Source organism: Hevea brasiliensis, chromosome 9 (genome assembly GCF_030052815.1).
Source record: "Hevea brasiliensis isolate MT/VB/25A 57/8 chromosome 9, ASM3005281v1, whole genome shotgun sequence".
Classification (NCBI taxonomy): domain Eukaryota; kingdom Viridiplantae; phylum Streptophyta; class Magnoliopsida; order Malpighiales; family Euphorbiaceae; genus Hevea; species Hevea brasiliensis.
Window position 1 is genome coordinate 27652222 of NC_079501.1, and position 12890 is coordinate 27665111.

General features: G+C 38.3%; 1 protein-coding gene and 1 non-coding gene across 2 annotated transcripts in view; both read right to left on the reverse strand.

Moving 5' to 3' along the window:
* Positions 1 to 4906: 4906 nt before the first annotated feature.
* LOC131183575 (small nucleolar RNA R71) lies at positions 4907 to 5013 on the reverse strand. The gene has a single exon (XR_009151620.1). It is a non-coding gene; the product is annotated as a small nucleolar RNA R71 (small nucleolar RNA).
* A 6461-nt stretch (positions 5014 to 11474) lies between these two features.
* The window catches only part of LOC131182856 (glycine-rich cell wall structural protein 1.8-like), a 38866-nt gene continuing 37450 nt past the window's right edge, over positions 11475 to 12890 (reverse strand). The window contains exons 4-6 of the mRNA XM_058152200.1: positions 12669 to 12773; positions 11743 to 11954; positions 11475 to 11675 (exon numbers count right to left, since the gene is read on the reverse strand). Coding sequence (XP_058008183.1) covers positions 11475 to 11675; positions 11743 to 11954; positions 12669 to 12773 — 518 coding nt within the window. The remainder of the gene's footprint in view (positions 11676 to 11742; positions 11955 to 12668; positions 12774 to 12890) is intronic.

Sequence of the window (12890 nt, forward strand, 5' to 3'; positions counted from 1 at the left end):
TATAAAATTTTCGGAACCTCAAAGAAATAATAATTTCGATAAATGGCTTAAAATGAATTATATTTCACAAGTTATATTCAAAACTATGATAAAAATGAATTAAGATAAAATAGAGTGCTCCGGCACACTGAGTGGCATAACTTGCTCGGCTACACTGTAGTCGGGTAAGGGGTGTCACATTTAGTGGTATCAGAGCACGGTTTAGGCGTTTCTGGGCCTAGATTGAGTCCATACCATGCATTGCATTTGTAAGAGTCGAGGTGACACTAATGCAGATCTGTTTTCTTGATTATTTTAGGTTAAGGTATGGATTCAGAATCGCAGAGAGCAGTAGAAGAAGAAGTAGTAAGCCGTATTCCGACTGGTAGTAATATTGAAAATCGGGGAGATCCTGCTCCACCAGTGCAAGAGGTGCCTGTACAACCCCAACAGGCCTTGTTTGAGCAGATGACTGGATTCTTTCGACAGATGACTGGGGTTGTTCCACCATTGTCTCAGCAGAAATCACCTCTAGGAAAAATTAGGAAGTATGGAGCTGTAGATTTCAATGGTCGAAAGGAAGACGATTCTGCAGCGGCTAAGTATTGGTTAGAAAGGACTGAAAGAGTCCTGCAGCAGCTCCATTGCACACCGAGCGAGTTTGGAGTGTGCGGTCCATGTTACAAGAAGTTGCATATCGATGGTGGGATGTCGTAACCAAGGTAGTGCCACCAACAGACATAACTTGGAAATTCTTTCTGATAGAGTTCAGAAAGAAATATATTAGCTGTGTTCACGAAGAGGAATAGAAGAGGAGTGGTGATCAGCAAAAGAGGAAATTTGGACAATCTAGTAATAAGAGGCCGAGAGAATACCAAGTCGACATCTGATCAAAGTAGGAGATCTAGACCTAGGCCTATACCCAGAAGAGATCAACCAGAAATACTAGTAGTGAGTGCGCCAGGATTAGCAAGAAAATGTGGCCATTGTAACAAGTGGCATAAAGGTGAATGTAGGGGATTGACTGGAGCCTGTTATAGATGTGGGGCCACAGACCATCGTCTGAAAGATTGTCCTAAGAGGAATTTACCACGGACCCAGACAGAGGCCGTGGAAGGACCAAGTACAACAGTAACACCACTTCCAAATGTCACCAAGCCAGAGAGGAGCAAGAAGCCCCAAATGTGAATTTAAGGTAAAGTATCCTTCCCTTCTGATATGCCTAAGTGTATAATGATAGATTCGAAAAAAAAAAAAACTAAATAGTACCATATATATAAAAGAAGTAGACAGAGGGAGCAATAGAAAGGTAAAAGAATTGTTTTAGATACCTACACCCAGTAAATTTCGAGGACGAAATTTTTATAAGAGGGGAAGAGTTGTAACATCCTCCCGGTAGCAATTCCGCACAGTCTACTGTTTCGGTGACCGGTGTCGGTCCGGACAGCTAGAACGTCCGGAAAAATATTCAAATCAAAGTGAGGGACCATAATTAACTCAAATATTAATGAGAAAAATTTAGTAAAAATTTTAGAAATAAAATACAACCAAGCAAAACGAGCCGGTGCCCAAGCGATGGGTAACCGGAGGGAAGTTGCGGTTCTCGCAACGAGGAGCCCTAGACCCGGGGGAAAAATTATAAAATAATTTTTGGGACTCCAGAGAAGGGTCATTGAGGTTCCTATGGCATTAGAATGCCAAGAAAATACCTAGAAAAATTTTTCAATCGGTACAGACAATTTTGACCCGTTAAGCCAAACGGAGGGCATTTTGATCATTTCGCCTTCAGAGGTGATTTTTGGCCGACTTGTCCAGTTAAGTAAATAATTATTATGACTCAAAATATGAATAAACATTACTAGAAATTAAATTAAAAATGAGTAGTGGAGGAAAGAAAAGAAAATGAAGAAAAAGGCTTAATAATGACATAAGGTGATGTCATTAAAAAGCCACCACCAATCACCATTAAGCTACCATTTGACTAAACCATTAAAAGACATAAAATGAAGACCAAATGGACCAAAAACCAGCAGCCAAAAACGTAGAGAGAGGAAGGAGAGGGTTTCCACCATAGCCACCTCCATGAAAGCTCTTTCAAGCTTTAAATTCCATGCTTCCTCACCCTAAAACCCATAAGTCCCTTCATCAAAAATTAATCCCACACCTTAAACAAGCTCTTGGCAGCCAAGAAGAAGAAGGAAAGTGAAGTTCTCTCAAGCTTGGATTGGCATACAACAAGGTTAGTGCACTATATATCAAAAACTCTTTCATTTCATGCATAGGAACTTGAATTTAGCAAGAATTTGTAAATTAAGTGGATGAAATTTATGTATATGTACTCCATAAATTTCGGCTGCCCTAGGGAGAAATAGGATTGAGTGTTTTTGAATGGACTTGGAATGAATTAGAAATCATGAATAAAGTATATAAACATAAGGAAATAAGTTAGTTAGTCAACTAGGGTAACTTGTACAAAATCTTGAATTTGAGCTAGGGTTTTGGGAGTAAAGTGTGGACTTGGATTATGAATTGATTAGAGAACATTTTAATGGTCAATTAGTGACCATTTTAGGTAGATTGACCAACAAATGGACTGAAAAATGAGATTGCAAAGTGAGGTTGCAAACTGCCCTAGGACAGCAGCATAGGGACTGAAAATTCAGTCCCTTTGCACTGCCATAACTTGGGCTGTGTTAGTCCAATTGATGTTTGGCCAATTGGACATGAAACTAGGCTTATAATGGCACATTTTTACTGAAGAAACCATGCCCAAAAGACCAAAGCAAGAGGACCAAAACTTGGCCCCAATCCGGAACCCTGAAACTGCCTCTGCAGAATTGACCAAATGAACAGTAACTGTTCATTTGGCCATAACTCACTGTAGGTTCGGTCAATTGGCCTGAAATTTTTACAGCAACAAGTTAAGACATAGACAAACAACTTTCATGAAGGAACCTACCCCAAATTATGGCCAGAACCCATTCAACCAAGTGACTCAAGTTACTGTTTATGCACTGTAGATATGGTAAATTTCTGCAGAATGCATATCCAGACAGCTTGGGTTTTTGAGCCATATCTGGAGCTACAAAACTCCAAATGGAGTGATTCAAAAAAGGAAATTCAACTAGACAAAATAAGGAACAACTTTCATGTTTTACATTTCTTCAAATTCCAACAGTAACAGTGTCCAATGGAACAGTGAAGTTGACTCACCAAAACTGAAAAATCTGCTCCTTTGGTTTAATGCTTGGAAATGGTATTAACACTTAATGCCAACAAGTTTTAAACACCAAATGTGGTATGTTGGGAGTGCCAAAGTCAATGTACACATTTTTATTCTAAAAGTCAACATTTTTGTTGACCAATGAGGTGAATAGTGACACCAAAACCAAAAATTGGCAATTTTGCCAAAATGACCTAAGCTTTGAGAAAGTGACCAAAACTAACAAGTTTTGAATACAAAATGTGGTATGTTGGGAGTATTAAAACCAATGTACCTATTATTTATGCAAAAGTCAACATTTTAGTTGACTAATGAAATGAATAGTGACATGAAAACTTGAAATTCAAAAATTGTGAAACTAAAAAATGCAAAATGCCCTAGTAGGCCTAATGTGATTGGTTTGGATAGTTTGGCATGCCAATAGGGTATTGTTTTAGCAGTACAGCGTATTCATGGCTTTTATGCCCGTATTCATGGCTTTTATGCCCGTATTCATGGCTTTTATGCCAATTATGTGATATCATGGCTTTTTAGCCATACTGACTGCATACATGGTTGACGTTCTGCGTCCTATGGTATGACGGCCCGAGGCACCGCGGTGTCCAGTGCCAACGACCCGTTATCCAGTCCAGTCGTCCAGTATAGGTTACTTGGGCATGGAAAATTATAACTGTAAATTGAACTGATTGTTAAAGAAAATACGAAAATTAAATATCAGGAATGATTACGATAGAATACAAAGAAACTCAGATCATGAAGAAAATAATTAATAAAATACATGAAGAAGTTAATATCATAAAACGTAATTAGCCCTCGACTAAACACTAAGTTGGTAATTATTCAGTTCTTATGAACACAATGGCTAAGAAATTATGATTTTTATATTGCATATTATTTCTTTCTATTTTATTATTTGCACCACTAAGCTTTATGCTTAGCGCGTCGCTTTTGCAACGCGTAGGTGCTGAAGATTGGACAGAGCGCTAGTAGACCACAGATTCGGTAAGGCAGTTCACAGTTCTGCATAGTGTCTGTCACCTCACTTCAATGATGCATTGGTAGGACGCTAGATGTCATTTTGGTATTTTGTAATTGATTTTATTTTCTCATATGTATTTGAAACTTATGTAATGTATTTTGATATTCATGTAAATAATGAAAAGTGTGGTTGTAAATGGAAAAGTGAATGTTTATCTATGATTTATGCATGGTATCATATGAGATGGATGAATGAGAACTGAGATTGAACATTGTTGAGAATTTGATAAATGGAGTTGAGATGATGGAAAATGAATATAGGAAGTGTTTTTCACAGTTCAAGAACTGCTTCTCCATTTTTTTAGCACTCTGCCGGATTTTCTATAAAATTTCCGGAACCTCAAAGAAATAATAATTTCGATAAATGGCTTAAAATGAATTATATTTCACAAGTTATATTCAAAACTATGATAAAAATGAATTAAGATAAAATAGAGTGCTCCGGCACACTGAGTGGCATAACTTGCTCGGCTACACTGTAGTCGGGTAAGGGGTGTCACACAACCTGAAGTGTCTGATGATGCAGCAAGATTGAAGCTATTCCCATTCTCTTTGAAAGATAGAGCATTGGATTGGCTTGATTCTTTACCTCACAACTCCATCACAAATTGGGAGCAACTCACTGATGCATTTCTTGCACAATATTTTCCACCAGGAAAAACTCAAGAATTGAGGAATCAAATGACAGCTTTTAGACCAAGAGAAGATGAAACTCTTTATGAGTAATGGATGAGATGGAAGGAATTAGAGAGACAATGCCCACATCATGCCATTCCAAAATGGATGATAAATCAGAATTTTTACACCAATGTTACTCCTACAATTAGAGGGATTATTGATGCTCAAACAGGAGGAGAATTTATTATGAAGCATGAAGATGAAGCTTATGAGCTATTGGAGAAAATTGCAAAGAATACTCATCTTTGGAGTAGTCCAAGAGGACCAGCTCCAACTCAAAAGAGGCAAGCTGCTGGAATGTATGACCTTGATCCATTCAACATAATTAATGCAAAGTTTAATGCACTTACAAATGTTTTGGCTAAGAAGATGGAAGATTTGAGTATGTTGGTTAGTTCATCATCATCATCTGGAAGTTCACAACAAGTTGCTTATGCAGAAGGAACTACCAGCTGTGGAGTAGACTATGGAGAGCAAGCTGCATATATTGGTAATTATGGAAACAAACAAATGGGAATCCTTATTCTCAAACTTATAATCCAACTTGGAGGAATCATCCCAACTTTTCATGGGGAAATCAGCAAAGTCAAGTTCCAAATCAGAATTTTCAACCACAACAGCAACAAGGAATTCCATATCAGCAAAATAGGCAACCATTGCCTAATTTTCAGCAGAGAAACATGAATCCTGCACCTCCACCAAAACAGCAAGAACAAAGTTCCACCACAGAAGCTTTATTACAACAGATTCTTGCTAACCAAACTAAGCATGATGAGGAGATGAGAGAGATGAAAGCAAGGCTAGAACAGATGCAAACGCATAACAGAATGCTGGAAAATCAGATTGCACAACAAGCATCTTCATCAAGTACCAAGTCTTTTGGAAAACTTCCAAGTCAACCAGAAAACCCAAGAGAGCAGTGTCAAGCTATTACTTTAAGAAGTGGGAAAGTTTTAAATAATGAGAAGAGTGAAAATAGTGAGAAAAGTGAAAATAGTGAGAAGAGAGAAAATGAGAAAGAAACTGATGAGAGTGAAAAACAAGAAAGTGAAAAACAAGAAAGTGCAGAAAAATGTAAAGAGAAAATTGAAGAGAAGGAAGAGAAGTATGTACCTCCAGAGCCTTACAAGCCACAGCTTCCCTTTCCACAAAGATTTCAAAAAGCCAAGCTTGATAAGCAATTTGGGAAGTTCTTAGAGGTTTTGAAGAAGCTATACATAAATGTGCCTTTTATTTATGCTCTTTCACAAATGCCCTCTTATGCAAAATTCTTAAAAGAAATTCTCTCAAACAAGAGGAGACTTGAAGACCATGAAACTGTAGCTTTGACAGAAGAATGTAGTGCTATCCTCCAAAGGAAACTTCCTCCAAAGCTCAAGGATCCAGGGAGTTTTTCAATTCCATGCCACATTGGGGAATCATGTTCTACAAAAGCTTTATGTGATTTAGGGGCTAGTGTTAGCCTCATGCCCCTCTCCATTTATGAGAAGCTCAATATGGGAGATCTTAAGCCAACCCACATTTCTCCTCAGTTAGTTGACAGATCAATTAAGTATCCTGAAGGGATTTTGGAGAATGTGCCTCTGAAGGTTGGGAAGTTCTATATACCTGTTGACTTTGTCATCTTAGAAATGGAAGAGGATTCTAATATTCCAATTATCTTGGGAAGACCCTTTCTGGCTACAGCAGGAGCATTGATTGATGTTAAGGGAGAAAAATTGACTCTTAGAGTTGGTGAAGATCAGTTGGTTTTCAATATTAATAATACTATGAAGAAGCATCATTCTGAAGCTGATACTTGCTTGAGAATTGATATCATTGATGAGCTGGTTGAAGAACACTTCAGAAAAAGATATCCGGAAGATCCACTTGAAAATTGTTTGGTTCATGGAGGAGGCATAGACTATGACAACCCTCATGTGGCTGCATATGCTCAACATTTAGAGGAAAGTCCACCATTCATTTCTGCTCCAGTTTTTCAGCTTACACAAAAGGAAAAAGTCGAATCTAAGCAACCATCATTCAAGGAAGAAGATGCACCTAAGGTAGAACTTAAGCAACTTCCTTCTCAGCTCAGGTATGAATTTCTTGGCACTAATAACACTTATCCAGTAATTGTAAATGCAAATTTAAGTACCTTAGAGGCTGATAAGTTGTTAAGAGTGTTGAGGCAATTTAGGAAAGTTTTAGGATATACCATAGATGACATTAAGGGAATAAGCCCACACTTTTGCATGCACAGAATTATTTTGGAAGAAAATTGTAAGCCATCTATTGAACATCAGAGGAGGTTGAACCCAAATATGAAAGAAGTTGTTAAAAAAGAAATTTTGAAGTTGCTTGATGCAGGGATCATATACCCTATCTCAGACAGTACTTGGGTGAGCCCAGTACATGTTGTCCCAAAAAAGGGTGGAATGACAGTGGTCAAAAATGAAAATAATGAATTAATTCCCACCAGAACAGTGACTAGTTGGCGAATGTGCATAGATTACAGAAAATTAAATATTGCCACTAGAAAAGATCATTTTCCACTTCCCTTCATTGATCAAATGTTAGAAAGACTGGCTAGGCATTCTTATTTTTGCTATTTAGATGGATACTCAGGTTTTTTTCAAATCCCTATCCATCCAAATGATCAAGAGAAAACCACTTTTACTTGTCCATATGGAACCTTTGCTTATAGGAGGATGCCATTTGGGTTGTGTAATGCACCAGCCACTTTTCAAAGGTGCATGATGGCAATCTTCTCAGATTTCATTGAAGATATAATGGAGGTTTTTATGGATGACTTTTCTGTTTATGGATCTTCATTTGACATATGCTTGGCTAACCTTTCTAAAGTTTTGCAGCGATGTGCGGATACTGACCTTGTGTTAAACTGGGAAAAGTGTCATTTCATGGTTCAGGAAGGGATAGTGCTTGGACATTTGGTGTCTAACAGAGGAATAGAGGTTGATAAAGCCAAGATTGAAGTGATAGAGAAGATGGCTCCTCCTACCAATGTCAAGGGAATTCGAAGTTTTCTCGGACATGCCGGGTTCTACAGACGCTTTATTAAGGATTTTTCTAAAATAGCCAAACCTTTGTCTAATTTGTTAAGTTATGACACACCATTTATATTTGACCAAGAGTGTTTGGATGCCTTTTGCAGGTTGAAACAAGCTCTTATCACTGCACCAATCATGTAACCACCTGATTGGAGCCTACCTTTTGAAATTATGTGTGATGCTAGCAACTATGCAATTGGAGCTGTTCTTGGTCAAAGAAAGGACAAAAAGGCTTATGCTATTTATTATGCTAGTAGAAAACTGGATGAGGCCCAAACAAATTATGCAACAACTGAAAAGGAATTCTTAGCAATTGTCTTTGCATTGGAAAAATTCAGACCTTACATTATTGACTCAAAGGTGGTTATATTTTTAGATCATGCAGCCATCAGGTATTTACTCCGTAAAAAGGAGGCTAAACCTAGGCTCATTAGGTGAATTCTGATGCTACAAGAGTTTGATTTGGAGATTAGAGATAAGAAGGGAGCTGAAAATGTAGTTGCGGATAATCTTAGTAGGTTGAAATTGGATGATGAAGAAATGGATGAAGTCCCTATTGATGAGTTTTTCTTAGATGAACAACTTTTCTCTCTTGTTGCTAAACTACCTTGGTATGCAGACTTTGTTAATTATCTATCTTGTGGAGTTTTACCTCTAGGAATGACATGGCAACAAAAGAAAAAGTTTTTGCATGAGGCAAAATTTTATAGATGGGATGATCCTTTACTCTTTAGGAGATGCTGTGCTGGTTTAATAAGAAGATGTATTCCTGAAGAGGAGACACAGAGTATTATGCATCATTGCCATGCTTCTAATTATGGAGGACATTTTGGAATCTCTAAAACAGCTAGTAAAATTTTGCAAGCTGGTTTCTTTTGGCCAAATCTTTTTAAGGATGTGAGAAAATTTGTGTTGGAATGTGATAAATGTCAAATGAGTGGAAATTTATCAAAAAGAGATCAAATGCCCCTAAATGATATTCTTGAAGTGGAATTATTTGATGTCTGGGGAATAAATTTTATGGGGCCATTTTCTCCTTCATATGGTAATAAATACATTCTAGTTGGAGTTGACTATGTGTCAAAGTGGGTGGAAGCTATTGCAACTCCAACTAATGATGCTAGAGTGGTAGTGAAATTCTTGAAGCAATTTGTTTTGATTAGATTTGGAGCTCCTAAGGCTGTAATTAGTGATGGGGTTTCACATTTTTGTAATAAGCAATTTGAGAGCTTAATGAGGAAGTATGGTATAGTGCACAAGATAGCTACCCCATACCACCCTCAAATTTCAGGACAAGTTGAAATTTCTAACAGAGAACTCAAACATATCTTGGAGAAAACAATAAGCAATTCTCAGAAAGATTGGTCTGTCAAACTAGATGATGCTTTATGGGCATATAGGGCTGCTTACAAAACCCCTATAGGAACTACTCCCTTTAGGTTGGTGTATGGTAAGTCTTATCATTTGCCTGTGGAGCTAGAGCATAGAGCATATTGGGCCATTCAGACCTTGAATTTTGATATCAAGCAAGCTGGTGAAAAGAGACTATTGCAACTTAATGAGCTTGAAGAATTGAGAATGGATGCTTATGAAAGTGCCCGTATTTATAAAGAAAGAACTAAAGTTTGGCATGATAAGTATCTTAGGAAAAAGGAATTTAAAGAGGGTAATTCAGTTTTGTTGTTCAACTCAAGATTAAAATTATTCCCTGGAAAACTTAAATCAAGGTGGACTAGTCCATATAGAGTTTCTAAGGTTTTCCCTTATGGAGCAATTGAAATTTGGAGTGAAAAATCTGGGAATTTTAAGGTCAATGGGCATAGATTGAAACATTACATAACTGGAGACCTAATAAAGGGAGCAAGCTATTACAAGCTCTCCAATCCCTCACCCCTTTTTAGTGAAATGCATGAAGAGTCCAGCTAAGGACTATAAATTAGCCCTCTTGGGAGGCATCCCAAGTTTTTTTATTTTGCTTTTGCTGATTTACTTTTATTTACATTGCTTTTGTTTTTATCTTAAATCTCCCCAAATTCAATTTTTGACATTGTTGAATCTTGTCCCTTGTAAATGTATTTCAATGGAGGAAGGTTGGTGAACTGCTGGGGAGTAACTCTTAATCTGATATTTTATCCTTCAACTCTCCCAAAATTGATTGATTTTTGCTACATAACCTGTGCAGGTTTGCCTCTTGGTTTATGCAGAGAAAAAAATGAAATTTGCAGCAAAGAAGGGTTTGCAGCACATGGCTTATGTTTCTTGGTGAGGTTGGGTGTGTAACTTTTAAGTATTTGTGCTTATCATGTTAATGTGATGGCAAGTGGGTCATTTTTGTAGTTTTGAGCTTATTTGGGTTGTGAGATTTAAAGTGGACACACTGCATTTTCTTGGCATGACTTGGGGAGTCCATTCTCGTTTGTGGATAGATGCAACTTTATGCAGATTTTATTGAGTTTTTACTGTGCTAAATGTTGATTTGCAGAATTTGAATTAAAATGGCATGATTCACAAATGCCTTTTATGCAGGATTCACTTCTACAAGCTTGTGTAATGCAATTTTGATGGATTTTGTATATATTGATGTGTTTTTGGTGACAATTTCTCATGAATTATGCTTCATAGAATTATATTTCTTCATTCTAGGGTATTTTTCACACTTGCAAATTATTTTCAATTGTAATCTCAATCTTGTTGAATTGTGCATAAGTAACTGCATAGCTTATGCAATCCTGCATAACCACAATTCTTGCCATTTTTCATCTTTGTTGCAAACTGCATAAGGATGTGCATAGCTTATGCAATTCTGCATAGCCACATTTTTGTCAAATTTCATATCTGCCGAAACTTGCATAAGTGTGTGCATGACTTATGCACGTTTGCATGACTTCAAATCCTGCATTTTCTCTTTCTGCCGAAATCTGCATAAGGGAGCGCATAGCTTATGCACTTCTGCATGACCACAAATTCTGAAAAACCAAAACTTGTTGAGACTTGCATAAGAAGAGCGCATGACTTATGCACATCTTCATGAGTAATTTTCTTGCATTTTCTCTTCTTGCCGAGACTTGCATAAGGAGAGTGAATGGCTTATGCACTTCCGCATAACCACCAACTCTGAGTTTCAAAACCTGCCGAGACCTGCATAAGGAAAGTGCATGGCTTAAGCACTTCCGCATGACCACACTTTCCAAAAACCAAAACTTGTCGAGACTTGCATAAGGAGAGTGCATGACTTATGCACTTTCGCATGACCTATTTCTCTGAAATCCAAAACAGGCCGAAACTTGCATAAGTTAGCGCATAAGCTATGCACTCTTGCATAATCAATTTTTCACACTTTTTATCTTCCACCGAAACCTGCATAAGAGAGTGCATAAGTTATGCACACTCATTTTCCCCTTATGCAGTTTTACACAAGTCCTGTTCAAATAAAAAAAAAAATTTCTTCGGCATCCATTTTTCCCACTTCCCGTCTTTTCTGTTCACGACTGTCCCTCCACGTCCATTTATCCCGGCATTACCCCTCCCCTTCTTCTCCACTCATCTTTCCGCCGCCTTTGCCCTAGCTTCCCTCTGCATCCTTTATTTTCTCCCTCAACTCCTCCATTCTCACCATCAACACCTAATGGAATCGCCTCCTCATTCCCCTCAAACTTCCCCTCTCCAAGTTTCGCCCTTGGCAATGCGGCCTCCCAACCCCGATTCCCCTCCACAAGAAACCCCTCCACCACCTCCCACAGCCACGTATAAAAGAAAAATCAGGTCAAAACCCACCCGACCCATGGCTTCTGCACCTCCTCTCTCAAAAAGCAAAGAACCACCCACCACTCCACTGTCAGAGCCTCCACCTAAAAACCCCAAAACTTCAACCTCCAAACGACATGAGGCTGGCGTTTCTACCTCTACCCCACAGGCCAAATCACCCTCTTCCAGCAAAAAGAAAATGTCAGCAGCCTCACAGGTATCAAAACTACCTTGGCCTCTTCCTGATGTAGCTTAAAAGGCAGCCTTTAAGAGACTTAAGGAAAGGAGGGTACAACCCACTAGGTACATTTTTGCAGATGCCCTCCAATCAGTTAGTTTATTTGATAATGTTGTTGCATACCTTGATGGCTTAGGGTGGATGGAATTTGTGCATAAGCAAGAAATAGTCTATCCAGCTTTAGTTTTAGAATTTATTTCCTCATTCTCTGCCACCCTGAAATTGCATGACGTAGATTACAAGCCAACTATGAAATTTAGATGTTTGGGGCAAAATAGAGAGTTATCATTAGACCAATTTCATAGCATTTTTGGGTTTGCAATTGATGGACTATTTAGGGTACCATATACAGGGGTAGAGGTAGCAAACAAAGGTATTTGGAATACTGCTCAGTTTTGGAGAATTATCACAAACCAACCTCAGACTTTTTCTGCTGGCAGATCCAAATCCTCTCAAATACTAGACCCTGCACTTAGATTTATACATAGGCTTATTGCTAGCACTATCTTGGGCAGAGGGACTAGTTCTGGTGTTGTTGGGAAATCTGAATTGTTCATGCTATGGTGTGCTTTTCATAAAGTTAAAATTTCTCCTGGTTACTTCTTTTGTGAGCATGTGTTACATATTGCCACCAAATTCATAGGTGACATTGTCATAGGTGGGCTCATAACTGTTATAGCCAAGCATTTTGGTTTTAATCCGTAACAGCATCCACTACCAGCACTTTCAGACACTCTATATTTTGATGCCACACACCTATCCAAAACTGGATTCAGTTTGCCACCTTCTGACACTGCACAACCAGCAGCAGACACTGAACCCACTGCACAACCAGAGGGACAATCTGTCCCACCAGTCCAACAGCATTCTACTGAACCCACACCCCCTCCTCAGTCTGCACAGGACATCCCAGCAGATTCTGCACAGCCCACACCTTCTG